At 31.8% G+C, this 16,674-nt stretch overlaps 1 protein-coding gene across 1 annotated transcript; it reads right to left on the bottom strand.

The window, feature by feature from the left end:
• Positions 1 to 771: 771 nt before the first annotated feature.
• On the bottom strand, positions 772 to 12,549 carry LOC132755946 (proteasome subunit alpha type-3-like). The gene is made up of 10 exons (XM_060746887.1): positions 12,430 to 12,549; positions 10,379 to 10,461; positions 9,231 to 9,354; positions 8,503 to 8,604; positions 7,663 to 7,809; positions 5,472 to 5,537; positions 4,030 to 4,076; positions 3,621 to 3,688; positions 2,174 to 2,238; positions 772 to 901 (listed from the first exon to the last, which is right to left on the bottom strand). Exons 1-10 carry the CDS (start codon positions 12,448 to 12,450, stop codon positions 857 to 859), a joined length of 768 nt encoding a protein of 255 aa, XP_060602870.1. The 5' UTR covers positions 12,451 to 12,549; the 3' UTR covers positions 772 to 856.
• Between the last annotated feature and the right edge of the window lie 4,125 nt (positions 12,550 to 16,674).

The raw sequence follows: 16,674 nt of genomic DNA, 5'->3' as shown, positions 1-16,674 counted from the left end.
CAGCTAGTTTACAGATTATAGTGGTTTTACTCAGGTGCATGAAAAAAGTTTTCCTCCACTAGTAAAGCTGGAGTAGTCATATGACCTTTTATGTGCAAACATTTTTGTTTGGACAAAACAATTATTATTCATTATCATTATTTACATAAGATTTTTGAAAAGATGTTAGGAAAGTTGGATTATTCATCCGAAAAAAGAAACAGAAACATGTTGTGTCCGAGGACTATACCTAGGTTATGGAATAAATTCAAAATTGTCTAATATACACACTTGTTTACAATTCATGCTTATAATGAAAAAAAAAATTCTTTCTTCTCCTGTAACCAATTCAAAAGACCATCAACTTAATATCAACAACACCAACACTAAAGTGACATTAATAAGCACTTTTATTCATCAATAATGATTTATACCATGAAAAATAACTTGGTAAACAAAATATCAAATGATATTAACATATGCTTGTTAATTAACCTCAAAATACTTGAATATGTTTATTTGGTCTATGTGTACTATGTGTCATTATACAACAAATTATACAGGCTTTACACAAGGCTGATGACATTCATTTTATTTATATCTCATATATTGTAGACATCCTGCAAAACTTAAATTAGAAAAATTCCCTGGTAATGCAGTGGATGTATAGAAAAAGTTTTCAGAAGTAGGTTATGCAGTGGATAAATAGGAAATTTTCAAAAGTCATCTTCAAAAATCTTTTTCCTGCAGCCAGTTCTCAAAAATATAATTCAGTACACAAATATTTTAACGTTCAGCAATAGCACTGTTATGCACCAAAGTCCAGTAGTGATGATATTGTATGTAGAATGATATTAAATGTATCACAAAGTATTTTCTACAAGTCCTCATCATCACTGTCATCTGATTCCTCCAGAGATTCCTGAAATAATAAATATATTTATATGTTTAATATGTTATCAAATCAGACTGACTAATAGAGGATATTGAATGAGTGTAAGTTCAATACTGAATTTATTGCACGAGTTGAATAAAATTATATTATGCGAGCCTCTGGCGAGCATAATATTATTTTATTCAACGAGTGCAATAAATTCAGTAATGAACTTACACGAATTTAATATTCTATTTATCACATACCCAAAAAATAAAGACCATTTAAAGTGAAAAAAGAGTCATTTTTAATTGACGCGCCTATAGTATAACGCTAACATTTCGCGCGTCTTTACACTATGTTTGTATAACGCTAATAGACGTCACGTCAAAAATATATGCACAGCCGTGCAATACCATATTTACGGAGTCGCAAAATCGGCACGGTGTGTGATAAACATACTTATTTCATCAGACATCTTTATATGCAGTGACCAAATAGTTAGCATTGCAATGCAAATTCAATTCAAATAGAAGACATTTTTTATAAAGAGCAGCTTAATAATTGCTGGGGATTCTATGAAGTAACAGAAGGAAGATAGCCTAAAACTCTTTTCCCACTAAAAACAAATTGGTCATTAAATTCATAAAAACGCCCACAGTAATAATAACAACATGTTGTTTGTTTTAATGAAAGATCAAAATACCATTCATAGAGTGAACTAAAGATTATATATTTTCATCAGTAACATAGCTACGAGTGAAATTGAAAAGTGGAAAAATTGGGCAAGAAAAAAAAAACAAAGAACAATTGTTCTAAAATTGTTAAGTGTAGAGTTGTCACTTTTGAGAACTGCACTCCTCTTTAATGCACTCAATTTATCTATGAAATTTGAAGCTGATTTCCCAAACATTTTTTTTTGAGCTGTTGTCCTGACCAACAATTTAGTAAAACAAAACAACAAAGGGCAATAACTAAAAAAATATGATGAAGGTCAGACTTATCACTCTTGAGCACTGCACTCTTCCTTAATGGAACCTATCCACCCATGAAGTTTGAAGTTGATATCTTAAACACTTTTTAAGTTATTCTCCACATGCAGTTTAACAAAGAGCAAAAAATATATTGGCTAGTCATCTTTCTTGTGCCCTCTCAATAGGACCTACTAACTAACAAGTTGATATTTTACATACTTTGAGAGTTATGCTCTGGACAAAATATCCTGTGTAGCCTTTTTCACAAGTTATGAAACAATTTTTTATGTTTTAAAGATTCTTTTTTTTTCATTTGAGCAATAAAAACACAAATGTTGATATATACCTTGGCATATTTTTCTGCATCTGTAAAAACATTCTTAGGAACAAGCTCATGTTTACCGCCAGTCACTGAAATGATAAAAACGTAACAATGTGAAAAATTAAAAAATAACAACCATAATCAGACTGGACTTTTTATCAAAATCACACATAATTATATTCTCAACTGATTAATTTTGTCAGGGCTTGAAAACCTCATCTTTGAAATAGAAATTTAAAATCAAACAATGCAACACAGACTTCCCGAAAGTTAAAAAAAAAGTGTCATACATTTGGTCTGACAAACCATGAAAATCTGTCGGACCGAAACGAAATCTGTCAGACCGAATAAAATTAATCAAAATCAAAGGTAAACTTGTGTTTGTATTTTTAAGACACTTTTAGCTTTTAATTTTTTCGCGGTAAAAATCGGCACAGTCCGTACAGCTCATTTTCAATACACCAATGATTCACGGCCCTGCTTCCATTTTTCATTAAATTTTATCTCAGATCTATTCTTTTCATCCTTTTACTGCTGTACTATACGCTCTGCTGACGTAAATTTTTGGTTTTTCCCACGTTTGCCAACATATTTTAATGGTAAAGTTTCTTAACGTAAGACATGAAAATATGACTTTTCACATCTATTTTTGTGTATTTAGTATCTGACTCCTTATCAATTTGTTACTGAAATACTTTAATTTTGGAAAGCCATAAAGACTATGCTTTTAAAGATGGTTGCTAAGCAATAGTAAGAAATTTCTATTTTTTAACCAATATACAGCAAACTCCTCTTATAACGATATACCTCTTTTAATGATGCTGTTACCCTGTTTCCTACTCCTTGCCCCTGAGATATCCGGAAATAACAATATAAATTCAGAGGTCCCCTGAATATCGTTATAAGTGGAGTTTACAATACATGTTTATCTTTAAAGGCCAATTAAGCCTAAAAAATGCCAATGATTTCATTTTTCAAAAGCTTTTTTAATTTTCTTATCCTGTTACAGTTTCTAAAACAGTTACTCATTGGCCATGAAGCTGAATTGCTACTTTGGCAGTAAGCACATTTACAGTGATTTAGTATGTTGTATGGAAGTCACAATACTAAGTTTGTTTACATTTTGCTACCTATATCAGAACTTATTACACACTCAGCGCTTTTTTCTTATGGTGATGAGCAGATTACTTGTTCTATTTATTACAACATTATAAAACACTTGGTTTTGTCCTATTGACAGAAGGGAAAACAATTCTGAAGCTTAATGCACCTTTAAAGAGATAGCCTGAATAATCAATCATTGACCTTTGACATCCTGTTGAATGAACTTTGATCACTTTGTACAAGTAATTTCTTAACATCTATCTGAATATGTAGCACTGTTTCCTTTTGTCAACTAACAAAATATCAAGAATAAGCAATATGCTATAAATCTTTCTGCCAACAATTTGATAAAATTGTATTAACTTACTATCTCCAACCCAACTTAATTCAAGTTCAAAATTTTTGTCCTTCACTTCATCATGAACTATGTAAATTCTGAAAAAGTAAAATGACTATATAGCATAACTGAATTAAAGAGGAATCATAGTTCTATACTGTGCTATTAGTGTAAAGTGCATCTTTAGTTAAAAATAACAGATTGATTATATTCATTTCTTATATAAGTTTTTTTTATAGACTTTGTACAAAATATAAATTTCTTTACTGGGAAAGTAAATGCAAAAGCCTTTCCACTGATCAATCTAAACGAAATGGCATTAGAATTATAAATAAAATTTGTGCTTTTTTCATACTCCAAACATAACATTAAAATTAAAATAAAATATTAGTCTTTCATATGAATAAGTTTTTGAAATATTCAATAAACTTTTACATACATTTTTGCTACTTCTTTTACAAGATCAACACACAACATGTCTTTCATCTGGAATAATAAGAGATATCATTAGTGAAATGTCAACAACTTTTTTCAGATTAAGGTGCAATGCATTACATTTTTGATTGGAGTAGATTTTTACCATATCATTACTGGTTTTGTATTTTTTATGCAACATGTTTCACTTAATTTTTGTGTCGCCTTGAAAAGGTGACATATAGGGGTTACTTTTGTCGGCGGTGTCGGCGGCGGCGGCGTCTGTGTCGGCGTCGTTGTCGGCGTCCGCTAAAGCTTGTCCGGAGCATAACTCAGTCACTATAAGTCTGATTGACTTCAAACTTGGTATGCATACTTCTTTCAAGAACCCGAAGTGCAGTGCACAAGGACCGGTACTCTGCAGTTCTTATTTTTTGAGTTATTGCCCTTTGTTAATTTTCATACTTTAATTTTGTCCGGGCCATTTCTCTTCAACTAAAAAAGCTATGGACTTGAAACTTCATAGGATGATAGATCTCATTAAGAAGAAATGCAGTGCACAAGAACCAGTACTCTGCACTTCCTAATTTTTGAGTTATTGCCCTTTGTTAATTTTCATACTTTATTTTTGTCCGGGCCATTTCTCCTAATGTATAAAAGCCATGGACTTGAAACTTCATAGGATGATAGGTCTCATTAAGAAGAAGTGCAGTGCACAAGAACTGGTACTCTGCATTTCTTATTTTTTGAGTTATTGCCCTTTGTTTATTTTCATACTTAATTTTTGTCCAGGCCATTTCTCTGAAAGTATAAAAATTATGGACTTGAAACTTCATAGGATGATAGATCTCATTAAAAAGAAGTGCAGTGCATAAGAACTGATACTCAGCATTTTTTATTTTTGAGTTATTGCCCTTTGTTGCTTTTCTTACTTTATTTTTGTCCTGGTCATTTTTCCTCAAGTATGAAAGCTATGGACTTGAAACATCATAGAATGATAGATCTTATTGATAAGAAGTGCAGTGTATACAGAAACTGCTGCTCTGCACTTATTATTTTTTTAGTTATTGCCCTTTGTTATTTTTCATATTTCATTTTTGTCCTGGCCATTTCCCCTAAACTACATTGTTGACAAGGCGACACATCCGACTGGCGGAGTTCTAGTTCTCAATTTCTATGCATAGACCTTAAAAATTAAATTTAAATTTATTTAGCATAAATCAATATTTTACATAAATTTTCGTTTATCTCAACATTTCAACAGTTTTTTTTACTGGTCTGTGAAAACAGAATTTTATAAAGACCCTACTATAAAAGTAACAGATGTAATAAGACATCTATAACAATTGTAAACAACATGTACACATGTATATTTGATTATTAAGCATGCTTAGTTTTCAAATGTTTTAGAGTTTTCAAATTATGTTTAAATAAGTTTATCGAAAGAAAAAAAACAGAACCACCAACCTTTATTTTTTCTATTTCTGTTTTTGCTGCTTGTTTTGCTTTTCCTATTGCACATCCATAATATCCCTTTATTGGAAAATTATATCAAACATTAGTCTGTATTTTCAATAACACAATTTTTTAAACTTAATAACTTTAAGCCTCACATATATTAACAAATGAGAACATCATCTTTATTTTACAAGTCAAAGAGGTTACAATTTCCCAGACAATGGACTTTATAATACAATGGCCTGACTGAAAGGATACATGTACAGACCATGACAAATCTGCTCGCCCGCTCTCATTTGCAAGTAAAAGTTCAGGTCGGGCAAGTAAGATTCTCCAGATCCAAATGATGTTTCTCTGAATATTTAATATAAATGAAGTCATTCGGTAAAAAACAGCAGACGCCATTTATTTCAAACTTAATACCATCAACCAACAAGAGCTGTCCGTAAGACAGCGCGCTCGACTTTTTTATTGCTTGCCAATAAAAAAAGTTTTTGCAGTAAAAGGCAATACAAGAATCTCTGTATTTTTAAAGTGAACAATGGCCATGAGCATTAAGATATTTAGTGAAGAATTATTTTACTGAATTGTGTGATACCCTTGAACACTGCAGCAAAGTTTGAAATGTTTAAGTCAAAAGAGGGCTGGTAAGAAAGAAAAAAAAACTGAGTTGAGCCTTAAATAAATTTAATAGTATTAAACCCACTTTGAGAGAATAAGGTATTTTTACGTCACTCAGAACACCTTGGTAAATGACATAATAACATAATTTTTCAAGAAATCTATGCCAAGGAAGCAGTATATTTTTTGTACAATCAGCATAATATATAGATTTGACAGAATTACCTTCTCCTGGACATGTTTGGGAATCATGATTGTAAACAAGTATTCCAACTTTCAAATTAATATCTCAAACAGTTCAGTCAAAAAAGTGGACTGGTACTAAAAAACTTAACCAAGATTCTAAGTCGATAAAAGGCCTTAATTTTTAAAACAAATCCTTGACAGAGTTACCTTCTCTTGCGTACAGATGGGGGTAATGATGTGAAATAGCATTAAAAGTTTCAAAGCAATATCTCAAAGGGTTAAGGCAATAAGTGGATTTTACCCATATTCAATGTATTTTCTAAGTCAAAAAGGGGCATAATTCTGTCAAAAACCTTGACAGAGTTATGTCCTCTTGTCTGTTGATGAAGGTCGTGATGGTAAACAAGTATGGTCAGTTTCAAAGCAATACCTCCAATGGTTTTGAAATAAAGTGAGGTGGTACAAAAAACTTAACCAAGCTCAATACACTTTCTAAGTCAAAAAAGGGCCATAATTCTGTCAAAAACCTTGACAGAGTTATGTACTCTTGTCTGTAGATGGAGGTTATGATGGTGAACAAGTATGGTAAGTTTCAAAGCCATACTTGTAATACTTCTGAAATAAAGTGGGGTGGTACGAAAAACTTAACCAAGGTGTGACGCCGACGCCGACGCCGGGGCGAGTAGGATAGCTCCCCTTTTCATAGAAAAGTCGAGCTAAAAACCGGACACTGACCTTATGACTTAGTATAAAACTTTACCAAATGTGTATGATGAATTGATTCTGTAAAAACAGCAGCATTCGGCAATGTTTTATAACTTATGCGTTCCGTAATGTTTTATACTTAGCCATGAAGTTGATATTTTGATGCCTAATATTTTAGCCGAGTGTGTTAAAATTTGAATAGAATAAGTATTCAGGCTATGTTGAAGATTATATAATAAAAATATAAAATATGTAATAGAATAAAGCCAGTTATACTGATATAGAACAGTAATCAGTAAATTTGAGTTTTGTTTTTCATTTTTACAAACTTTTTCTGTCAAAATGCAGGGCGAGTGCATTTTATAAGGGGCAAGTAAATTTGGAAGGTCACTCCCCCTTTAGGGCGAGTGGCCCTAAAAAAAATCATCGAGGCCTGATGCATTACAATTTACATAATGTCCAGTGAAACATTTGTTTAAGTCCTGAATATTATGAGAATTATGTTTAAATCTCACTCATATGCCTTAAAGTTTTTACAAAATTCCATAAACTAATGGTAAAGGTTTCAACAGTAGAGAATTTTAAATGACACTTTTATCAAGTAATTGTTCAATGCAAATATACAATTGTTGAGACTCAACAACATGGTCACCTAGGCAACAGAATGTTTAAAGATAAAATCACTTACAAATGAGACACCTGATGGATCTATAACGTACATCTCTGGACCATCAGTGGGATCATATGAACCCATTAAACAACTGACACCAAATGGTCTTACTGAACTGTATAATGTGTAGGCATGTACAAACATTGATACTCTGTCTGTTAGATGCTGGAAAATATCATATGATAACCATTAATGAATAATAAAAATCTGAATTCTAAATAAATTTGATTACATAATGGATAAATGTTTTATTCTGGGGTTCCAAATAATCAGGTTTTGGTTAAATTTCATATGTTTGTATTATTGTATACATTACTTATGCAGTATGCAAGACAATTCTTGAATTACAGTTCATATGATATTTCTAACAAAAGTAATACAAAATTCATAATTCTTACATAAGTAATACAAACTACTGAATTTCTTAACTAAACATTTTTTTATGTATCAGCATTCGAACAGCATTTTGAACTGGTCACTATAAAGGGGTTTAAATATAAAACAAGAGTTGTCAGTAGGGCAGCTTGCCTGATTATTCTCAGTGCCTGGATAATGTAGACATTAAATTTTTTTAAGTTCAAAAGGGGCCAAAATTCTGTCATTATGCTTTCAAAAAAGTGTGTGAAGTTTCAACCTATTCCTTTCAGTAATTTTCGACATACCAACATACTTAACCAAAGTGTGACACTATAACGCCTGAGAGAGTGCAATAGCTTTCCCTATTCTTTGAATAATTGAGCTTAAAACTTAATTACAAACAGAACAAAGTCTTAAAAGGTATGTTAACTGGCATGGTTCCATACAGATGGCATTGACAAATGACTGAAGTAGTTGAAAGAATCAAACAAGCAAACTTACTTTAAGTGGTATAGGGGTGCCATAATTTGATCTGTAACTTGCAGCTTCTTCTCGAGCAGTTTCTACAATCTGCCTTGCATCAGCTAATAACCCTGCAACAGCCTGCATCAAAACACATAATTTAATATACCAGGGTTTTTTTTCCAGGATTTTGGGAACATGACCCATACCCATGGAATTGGGAATTTCAGCGATGTTTTGTTAAAAATTGGGAAACCATGCATGACTTAAATTTAACAGTGATTATATGAATGCAAAGAATAACTGTCTAGGATAGTATCTTCAAACATTTAAGCACGATAACATTGAAGAAGTCCTTATTTTCAAAAGATTTTAGAATTTGATATTCAACATTTTTATTTTGTAACTTTCTATTTGGATTTTTTTATTGTGGAAATAATATACTATTTTCAATTGGGAATATGACTGAATATCGGCTATAAAATAAGCCAAAAAAAATCCCTGTATATCAACAAAGACACTTTTTAAAATTAAAAGAAATCAGATATCATGAAAATCATTTCAGAATGTCAGAATGTCCTAAAAATTATTTAACTTTTATCCACAAAATAAATAAATAAATGAAATAGATGACAATGCATAATATACGTGAACATACATTCAAGTTAGACCTGGTAACCAGTATAAAATTTTTGTTTTCTGTCTATAAAAACCATCCAATTTCAAAAGCATTTTGATTTACATTGAGTAAATTATGTTATCCTTACCATTCCTATATGTCTATCAATATTAAAAATTCTTTTATTGGCCCCTGTTTCATAAAGTTTTGAAGTAACAAGCTTCTCAACTCCAAAGACAATCCCATCCTTTCCTCTTATTCCAATGGCAGTTCTGAAAAACATAAAAATTTTCACTGCAGTAAATTTGTTTACGAATGATTAAGCTTGTAACAGGAAGATGCAAATGCATCAGGAAAGACCATGCCATGACTGGGATTCAAATTTGTGGCCACCCATTTATAAGCAAAAGTAACAATGATCTAGATCACCGAGTCAAAGAATCAATTCCCTAATACAGTAGTCAGAGGGTGTACTTATAATGATGAAAGTAGGTATGAACTTTATAAAACTTTGAAACTTTTGTGTAATTGACATTCCGCCAGAGAAGGGATCGCTCCCCCCCACTGATTCATGTGACACGCCCACTGATTCATGTGATCCAGTCAGTAAGAACCTTAGACATAATACGGTTTTATTGATTTTATTGAATAGTATTATTCAATGTATAATGTATTATGATATAGCAAAAAATATCTGCATTTATGTATCAATGATGCATGAAACATTTAACAAAGATGGTGTTATTTCTTGTTGACTTCAATGAAAATCTTAAACTGACAGAATGTCAATATATGTTACAAATTCAAAGAGATATTATGTGTAGAAAAGTATATGATTATGTTAGGATTTAATTTTGAAATTGAAGTAACAAAACAAAAACAGTAAAATTATATTACAGACACCATAAAATTTAAAATTTCCATACATGTATGTAGAAATTTACTGTCTTTTTGTATAATAAACTAACTAACTTGGTCTGTCAATACGTCAGTATATTTGGTAACTTAAGTAATATACCGATTAAACAGCTTTAAATCGACAGAAAATTAAAATTATTTCAATCTTAATTACTTCTACACCTTTGTCATAGACAGATAACTTGTCTAAGGAAAATGGCAGACTTTGCAGACATCTATTCTTAGCATGAAACTGATAATGATCGCTGATTGGCTTATCGGTAAGACGTTTGTCAGGTTGATTGACAGGCGGCGTAATGTCAATTAGGTATTCAATTGCTAGTAAATAAGAATTGAAATCAACAAGTATTAAAGTGAAATCTATTTGAAAGTACCTACCCACTGTTTTCTACTGCTTTCAAAGCATACTCAACTTGGAATACTCTGCCATCTGGTGAAAATTGTGAGGCGGACAAATCATACTGCAGAAAAAAACACAAAATTATATATCACAAAATGTTTTAATGTAATGTTTAACCTTTCAAGATATACTATGCTTATATTTGAGTAAAATACTTTTATTTCAGAAACTTATTGAAATCTAGGAAATTTTAACTGAATATGTCTTATTTGAATAAGACAATGCATAAAGTATGTTTGGGAAACTCACTGCATTCCCAATTACTGGTCAAGTTAGTTTGGTCCTTTGTAAAAGAAACAAAAAACTGCCTTTTTATATTATATTTTATTATTTTATGACACTCTCATGTGCACTCTCTGTGTGCAAGACGTTTATTTGACTTTTTACAAATAATGACCTCTACTCTAGCGTCACAAACAAGCAACACTCCCTTATGCCTCGAAATTTTGAACTTAACATATAGATCATCTGAGATGCTAGGTTATCCCTTTTCTACAAGATTCAACATGGTCTGGCTGCTATCTCCATAGAAAAATATGTGACATCCCTCCCCTAAACATCAAGCCATGGTCATGATGCCCATCCCCTTAGTATGTTAACTTATTGAAACTGTTGAACTTCAGACTATTATAAATTCTCCTTCTTTCCTAGGGGTCCCAAGGTTGTATACCATTGGAACCTACCTCCTACAGTTGCCCTACTCCCTACCCCACAGCAGCCATAGGTAGCATTGAACATGTCCCACCCTAGTTTTCAAGCCACTACTGGCCAGGGACCACCAAATGGACACTTTTTAAACATTTTTCCATAGTTTGTTTATTGCTGATTATGTTGATTATAAGAATCTTACACTGGTTGCCGGTACAGACCGGAATATCTAGCTCGAGGGTAGTTGTTTATGGCGGGAGTGAGGCTCTGCCGACTTTCTGCTAAACAGCAGTTACCCCGAGAGCTAGATATTCCCTTCTGTACCGAAAGCCAGTGTTTGATTATTTTTCTTGCATATTACATGTCAATTATTTTCAGAAAAGAAATTACAAAAAAACTGACATTTTCATTAGGCACTTTTTTCTTACAGTACTGTAGCATATGAACTTACAGACTTCATTCATAACGGTAAAATGACGTCATCCGTAGAAGGCACACAGCAATGACGTCATTTAAAGCACGCGACTTGTCTTACCTGGGGGGTGTAAGACAGGGTTTTCTAGCACCGGAGTTAACGAGAGATAATTCTGTCTGATATGCAAGAAACTTATATCTGAGGCCTGTGAAGGAGGGTATCAAAATTACCTAAATTGTCTACTCTACAGTACCATGTGTTCACATGAATTGGTTGTAATAAGTTTTCATTTCCAAAATCATTGAAAATGATTTCATTACCAAAAATGTAACAATAATTTAAGAAAACATCTTTCCACGTTTGTAAATCAGACCATATATTAAGTATGTGGTTCCAACAATAAAGAATGATAAACCAAACCAATATATCAATAAATTGAAAAGTGTGCCGAGTTGACCTGTGCCAAGTTTGAACAGAGCCAAGCTTACTCGGGCCGAGTACTTTTTTGGGCTGAGCTGGCCAATTTGTCTCCAACCAGTACTTTTTAACATTCAATATTGAATTCTTTTTTTATCCTTTTTTAGTTTTTAACAACTCTTTTTTATTTATATTGCGATTTTGACGCATAGACATATATGTCTTCTTTCCACGAGGAGATAGACATCATTGGAAGATGGATTGAACAGTCAGAGAGAAAACGTCAGTAAAATAGAGTATAGTCTTGACCGCCTATTATGTCTGATATGGTAAGTCAGTAATCATGACTAGTCCCCGGGCTCTAAACCAGGAGTTTCTACTCATTCCGTTTTTGTAGTATCGATTACCATGTCATTTTCGGTGGGTGGGGTTTGGTAAACAAAGGGAAAACAACTAATCTCATCAGTGTTTATTAAAGAATTCCTGACGAAAAATTTAACAAGATCAATGCATTATTTTACTTTGAAGAATCTATCATTGTTTACTCACTCCTGTTCCGATGGAACTCATTTTCTTTGAAATTTATCGGTTTTCTGCACAAGTCATGCAACTAAACAAATTTCCACGCATGCGCTGTCTGAAGCCGGTTTGTAAAATACGACATTTTCATTTAACCCGGAAAGTTAATAAATGATAATATTGATTTTTAAACATTAATTTAAAATGTATCAGATCTCTAATTTCTATAAGATCTCGCTCTATGTGAACAGTCAATTTAACAAGTAATGTAATTTTGTTTTGTCAATGTATTGGCTAATGTTATATGAGTCAGTATTACAATTAAGGTAAATAAATGTTAGATGGTTGTACTGTACTGGATATTCAGTAAAATTCATTCTATTTATGAAGAAAATTTATCATGTGTTAAGTGTTAACATTTAGGAGCAGTAGAATTCTCCGTGGCAATTATTTGTATATCTCACATTATACTTACATTTGGAGAATTTTAATGATGTTGAGTATTTTAGGAGTTCAAACATGATTTGTTGACACTTTGCCTTATGAGGCCGACTACAGTTATTTGGTTGTTTGTTACTGTTGTATAGTTGTTACTTAATATGTATCAGAATTTGGGAAGTTTTTTAAGGATTGGATGCTGGAATGTTAATGGTCTGACAAATAAGCTTACAGAAAAGGAATTTATTAGAAGTATTGAAGGTTATCATATTCTCTGCTTACAAGAGACAAAATGTGATAAAGAAAAGGGTATTTGCATTGATGATTATGTGACTCATATGCTGTTTATAGACCAACAGAGAAAATTATCCTGTGTCTGGAGGAATGTTATTTTTACTTAATCCTGGTATAATCTCAGGCATTTCATATCTGAAAATACATGTAGTGAAATTCAATGGTTGAAACTATGTAAACATTATTTTTCATTGGAAAATGATCTTTATATTTGCTTTACTTATACTGGCATGCGAGCAGTTCCCGTACAGAAGCAGTACCCGTATTTTTCATTTAAACGCTTGATTTTTACATGCATTCTTCAAAAATTCATTTCAAATCAAGTAGATACATAAACGAGACAAAATCTAAGTGTCAGTTCGGCAGTACGTATAAAAAGTCTCATTTTAAATCACTTTCACCTGTGCGTTGTCAAAACGTGACCTTGTTTTATATGGGGGAATTCCGTCTTTGCGCGCATGCGCAAACATACTTACACGTGAGGCATGTTAAAGGGTTTTCCACTAATACCACCTGTTTACAGATAAGAAGGCAATGTGATGAAAACTTGTTTAATTATCAGAATTTTGACCAATATGACTATATAAAATAATTTTATGGCTTTGATGCGTAAAATATCATGCATACAAGCATGCCATCGCATGTGAATGCGTTGGGGGTAACGGTACCGGGTAATAGATACACGCGTTTAGTCTACTTTCTATTTTCTGAATTACATCTATTTATCTCTTAGAAAATGGTCTGTTCAACAATTATAAATGAAAAATAGGTCCGATATAATAAAATTGTATAATTATAATGGGTTAAATTTTATGTACGGGAACTACTTCTCTTCATACAAAATAATGGATAATTTCGGTACCCCATATGAGGCCTCATAACTAAGGGTTATTCTATGTTTAGAACATGATGGAATTTCCATGATTTGTATGACGAGCCGAATATTGATGTGTAACATTCAAATTTTGGTGAGTGAGCGTAATAAAAAATAATGATTAAGTAACTACGATTTTTGTACGGAAACTGCTCGCATGCCAGTATGGCACCAGAACACTCTTCATATGTATTAAGACATAACTTAGACATTTTATCCATTATTGAAAAAGATATAAGCCATTATAGTAATTTAGGAGATATTATGCTTTTTGGGGATACAAATGCCAGAACAGGAGTTGAAAATGATTTGTTAGATGCTAATTGTACACATTTGCCTGCCCCATTTTTGAAGGGGAATACTGGGTCATTTCTGAAAAGAAAAAGCCAAGATAGTGTTTGTAATAGTAGAGGTAAGGAATTCATTGATTTATGCATATCTGCAAACTTAGTTATTTTAAATGGGCGGACTTTTGGAGATTTAGGTGGAAAGCCCACATGTTTTCAGTATAATGGAAATAGTGTTGTTGATTATTGTGTTGTTAGTGATGAGCTATTTGATAAAGTTTTGTATTTTCAAGTATAGAACCATATTCCATTTTTAAGTGATCATGCTAAATTGAATGTAAAACTGTATGCAAAATTCAAAAATGTTAACATTGAAAGTAGACTTTTAGATATGCCTACATCCTGGAAATGGACAGATACGTCTAGTTTAGATTTTTAAAATTGCTCTTTCCTCTATTGAAATTAAACAGAAAATTGAGAGTTTTGACAGTGATCCTTTGCAAAATGTTGATCAAATGGTAACTAATCTTAATGACATTTTGTATACTGCCTGTAACAAATCAATGAAGAAAAAGTTAAAAGTTAAGAAAACTAGACCGGTCCAGTCAAAAAAGAAATGGTTTGATAGTGACCTTAGTATGATGCGTAAAGAATTACTACGCAGAAGTTCACTGTATTCTAGAAACCCGTATGACAATATTTTAAAAGGATCATTCTATAAGAATAGAAAAATTTATAAACGTTGTTGTAAGCAAAAGATGAATACCTTTAAAAAGGGTATTATTTCTAGATTAGATAGTATGTTAGGTAATAATCCATCTGAATATTGGGAATTAGTTAAAGATCTTAAGGAGGAAGGCCTAGCAAATGATCCTGCTAATAAGATATCGGCAGACGGATGGATAAAACATTTTACAAATCTTTTTTGTGTAAAGAAGGAGTTTGAACATATTGACAAGAAATATGCTGATTTACTACAAATTGTTGAAAAAATGAAAACCTTCAATGAGCTAGACTTTGCAATTTCTGAAAAAGAAATATCCAAAGCCATTTCTTCATTGAAAAACAAAAAATCTGCTGGTCTTGACTCCATTACTAATGAAATGATTAAAGCTAGCCAAAGTTTTCTTTTGTCAAGTTTTAAAAAATTGTTTAATTGTATACTTTCAAGCGATGTTTATCCATCTTCATGGAAAGTTGGTTATATTAAAGCAATTCATAAAGGTGGTGATACTAATGACCCCAACTGCTATAGGGGTATATCTGTTATGCCAGGTCTATCAAAGGTATTTAATTGTATAATGAATAATAGATTACAAAAAATTATAGATAATGGAATTATTAATGAAGCACAAATTGGGTTTCAACCCAATTCCAGAACATCTGATCACATGTTTGTAGTGAAAACATTGATAGATAAATTTTTCAGCAAGGGAGCTAAATTATATACATGCTTTGTTGATTTTGCAAAGGCATTTGATAATGTTATTCACTCCCTTCTTTTGTATAAACTATGTAATACTGGCATATCTGGACCTTTTTTCAACGTTGTTAAAAACATGTATTGCTCAAATGTGATGCACATAAAAGTTGGTAATAGGGAAAGACAAGGTTAGAATAAAAACTTGATTTCAGAAAAAGAATACTATAAATATTAAATCTGCAAATTTTCTGCCGCCAAAAAATAATATTAAACGAATGATAACGAAATTTAAATCGCTAAATCACCGATTTCTACAAATCAGTAGGCGCGGCCATGTTTGTGTATTGGCCGTATAAAAACAGGTGCGCGTGATGTCATTTCCCCACATCTTTAGATTTATGATAAATCTAGTTGAATCGTAGCGAAATATTTATATAATAGAGTATTGACCAGACAATTTAATTTTCACAAAAGGTGTAGAGGAGATTTTTTTTATGGTTCAAAATACGTAACAATATCCAAAAAAATAAAATAAAAAATAAAGAAACAAATAAAAAATCAACGTCTACCGGTTGCACCACTTCAGGCCAGTGATGCCCGTTACTCCAAACAATGCTATGTTCATTAAAGTCTCATCCTAATGTAATTAAACAATATTTCACAGAGTTAATAAATACAAATGTTATTATTTAACAAAGTTTCACAATCAAATAATGCTATTAAATAAACAAACGCACCAACGAATAATTGGCTGTTAATTATTGAACGGCGATAATTATCATTATTATAAAAATCCTACTAAAACATGTTCTTAATAGTACATATAATTAAATTTTTGCAGTTTGATTCTGACTTTCAAATTAAAAGGTGTGAACATATGTTAGTAGTGATGTACACATTTCAAAAATATAAGCAACTCTTTTGAAAACTAAATTGTAAACATGTCTGTCAAAGTATGA

Source organism: Ruditapes philippinarum, unplaced genomic scaffold (assembly GCF_026571515.1).
Source record: "Ruditapes philippinarum isolate M1 unplaced genomic scaffold, ASM2657151v2 ctg14952_1_1_1_1, whole genome shotgun sequence".
NCBI classification, from domain to species: Eukaryota; Metazoa; Mollusca; class Bivalvia; order Venerida; family Veneridae; genus Ruditapes; species Ruditapes philippinarum.
Note: the sequence above shows the minus strand (reverse complement) of the source record. Positions and strands in the feature narration are given on the sequence as shown.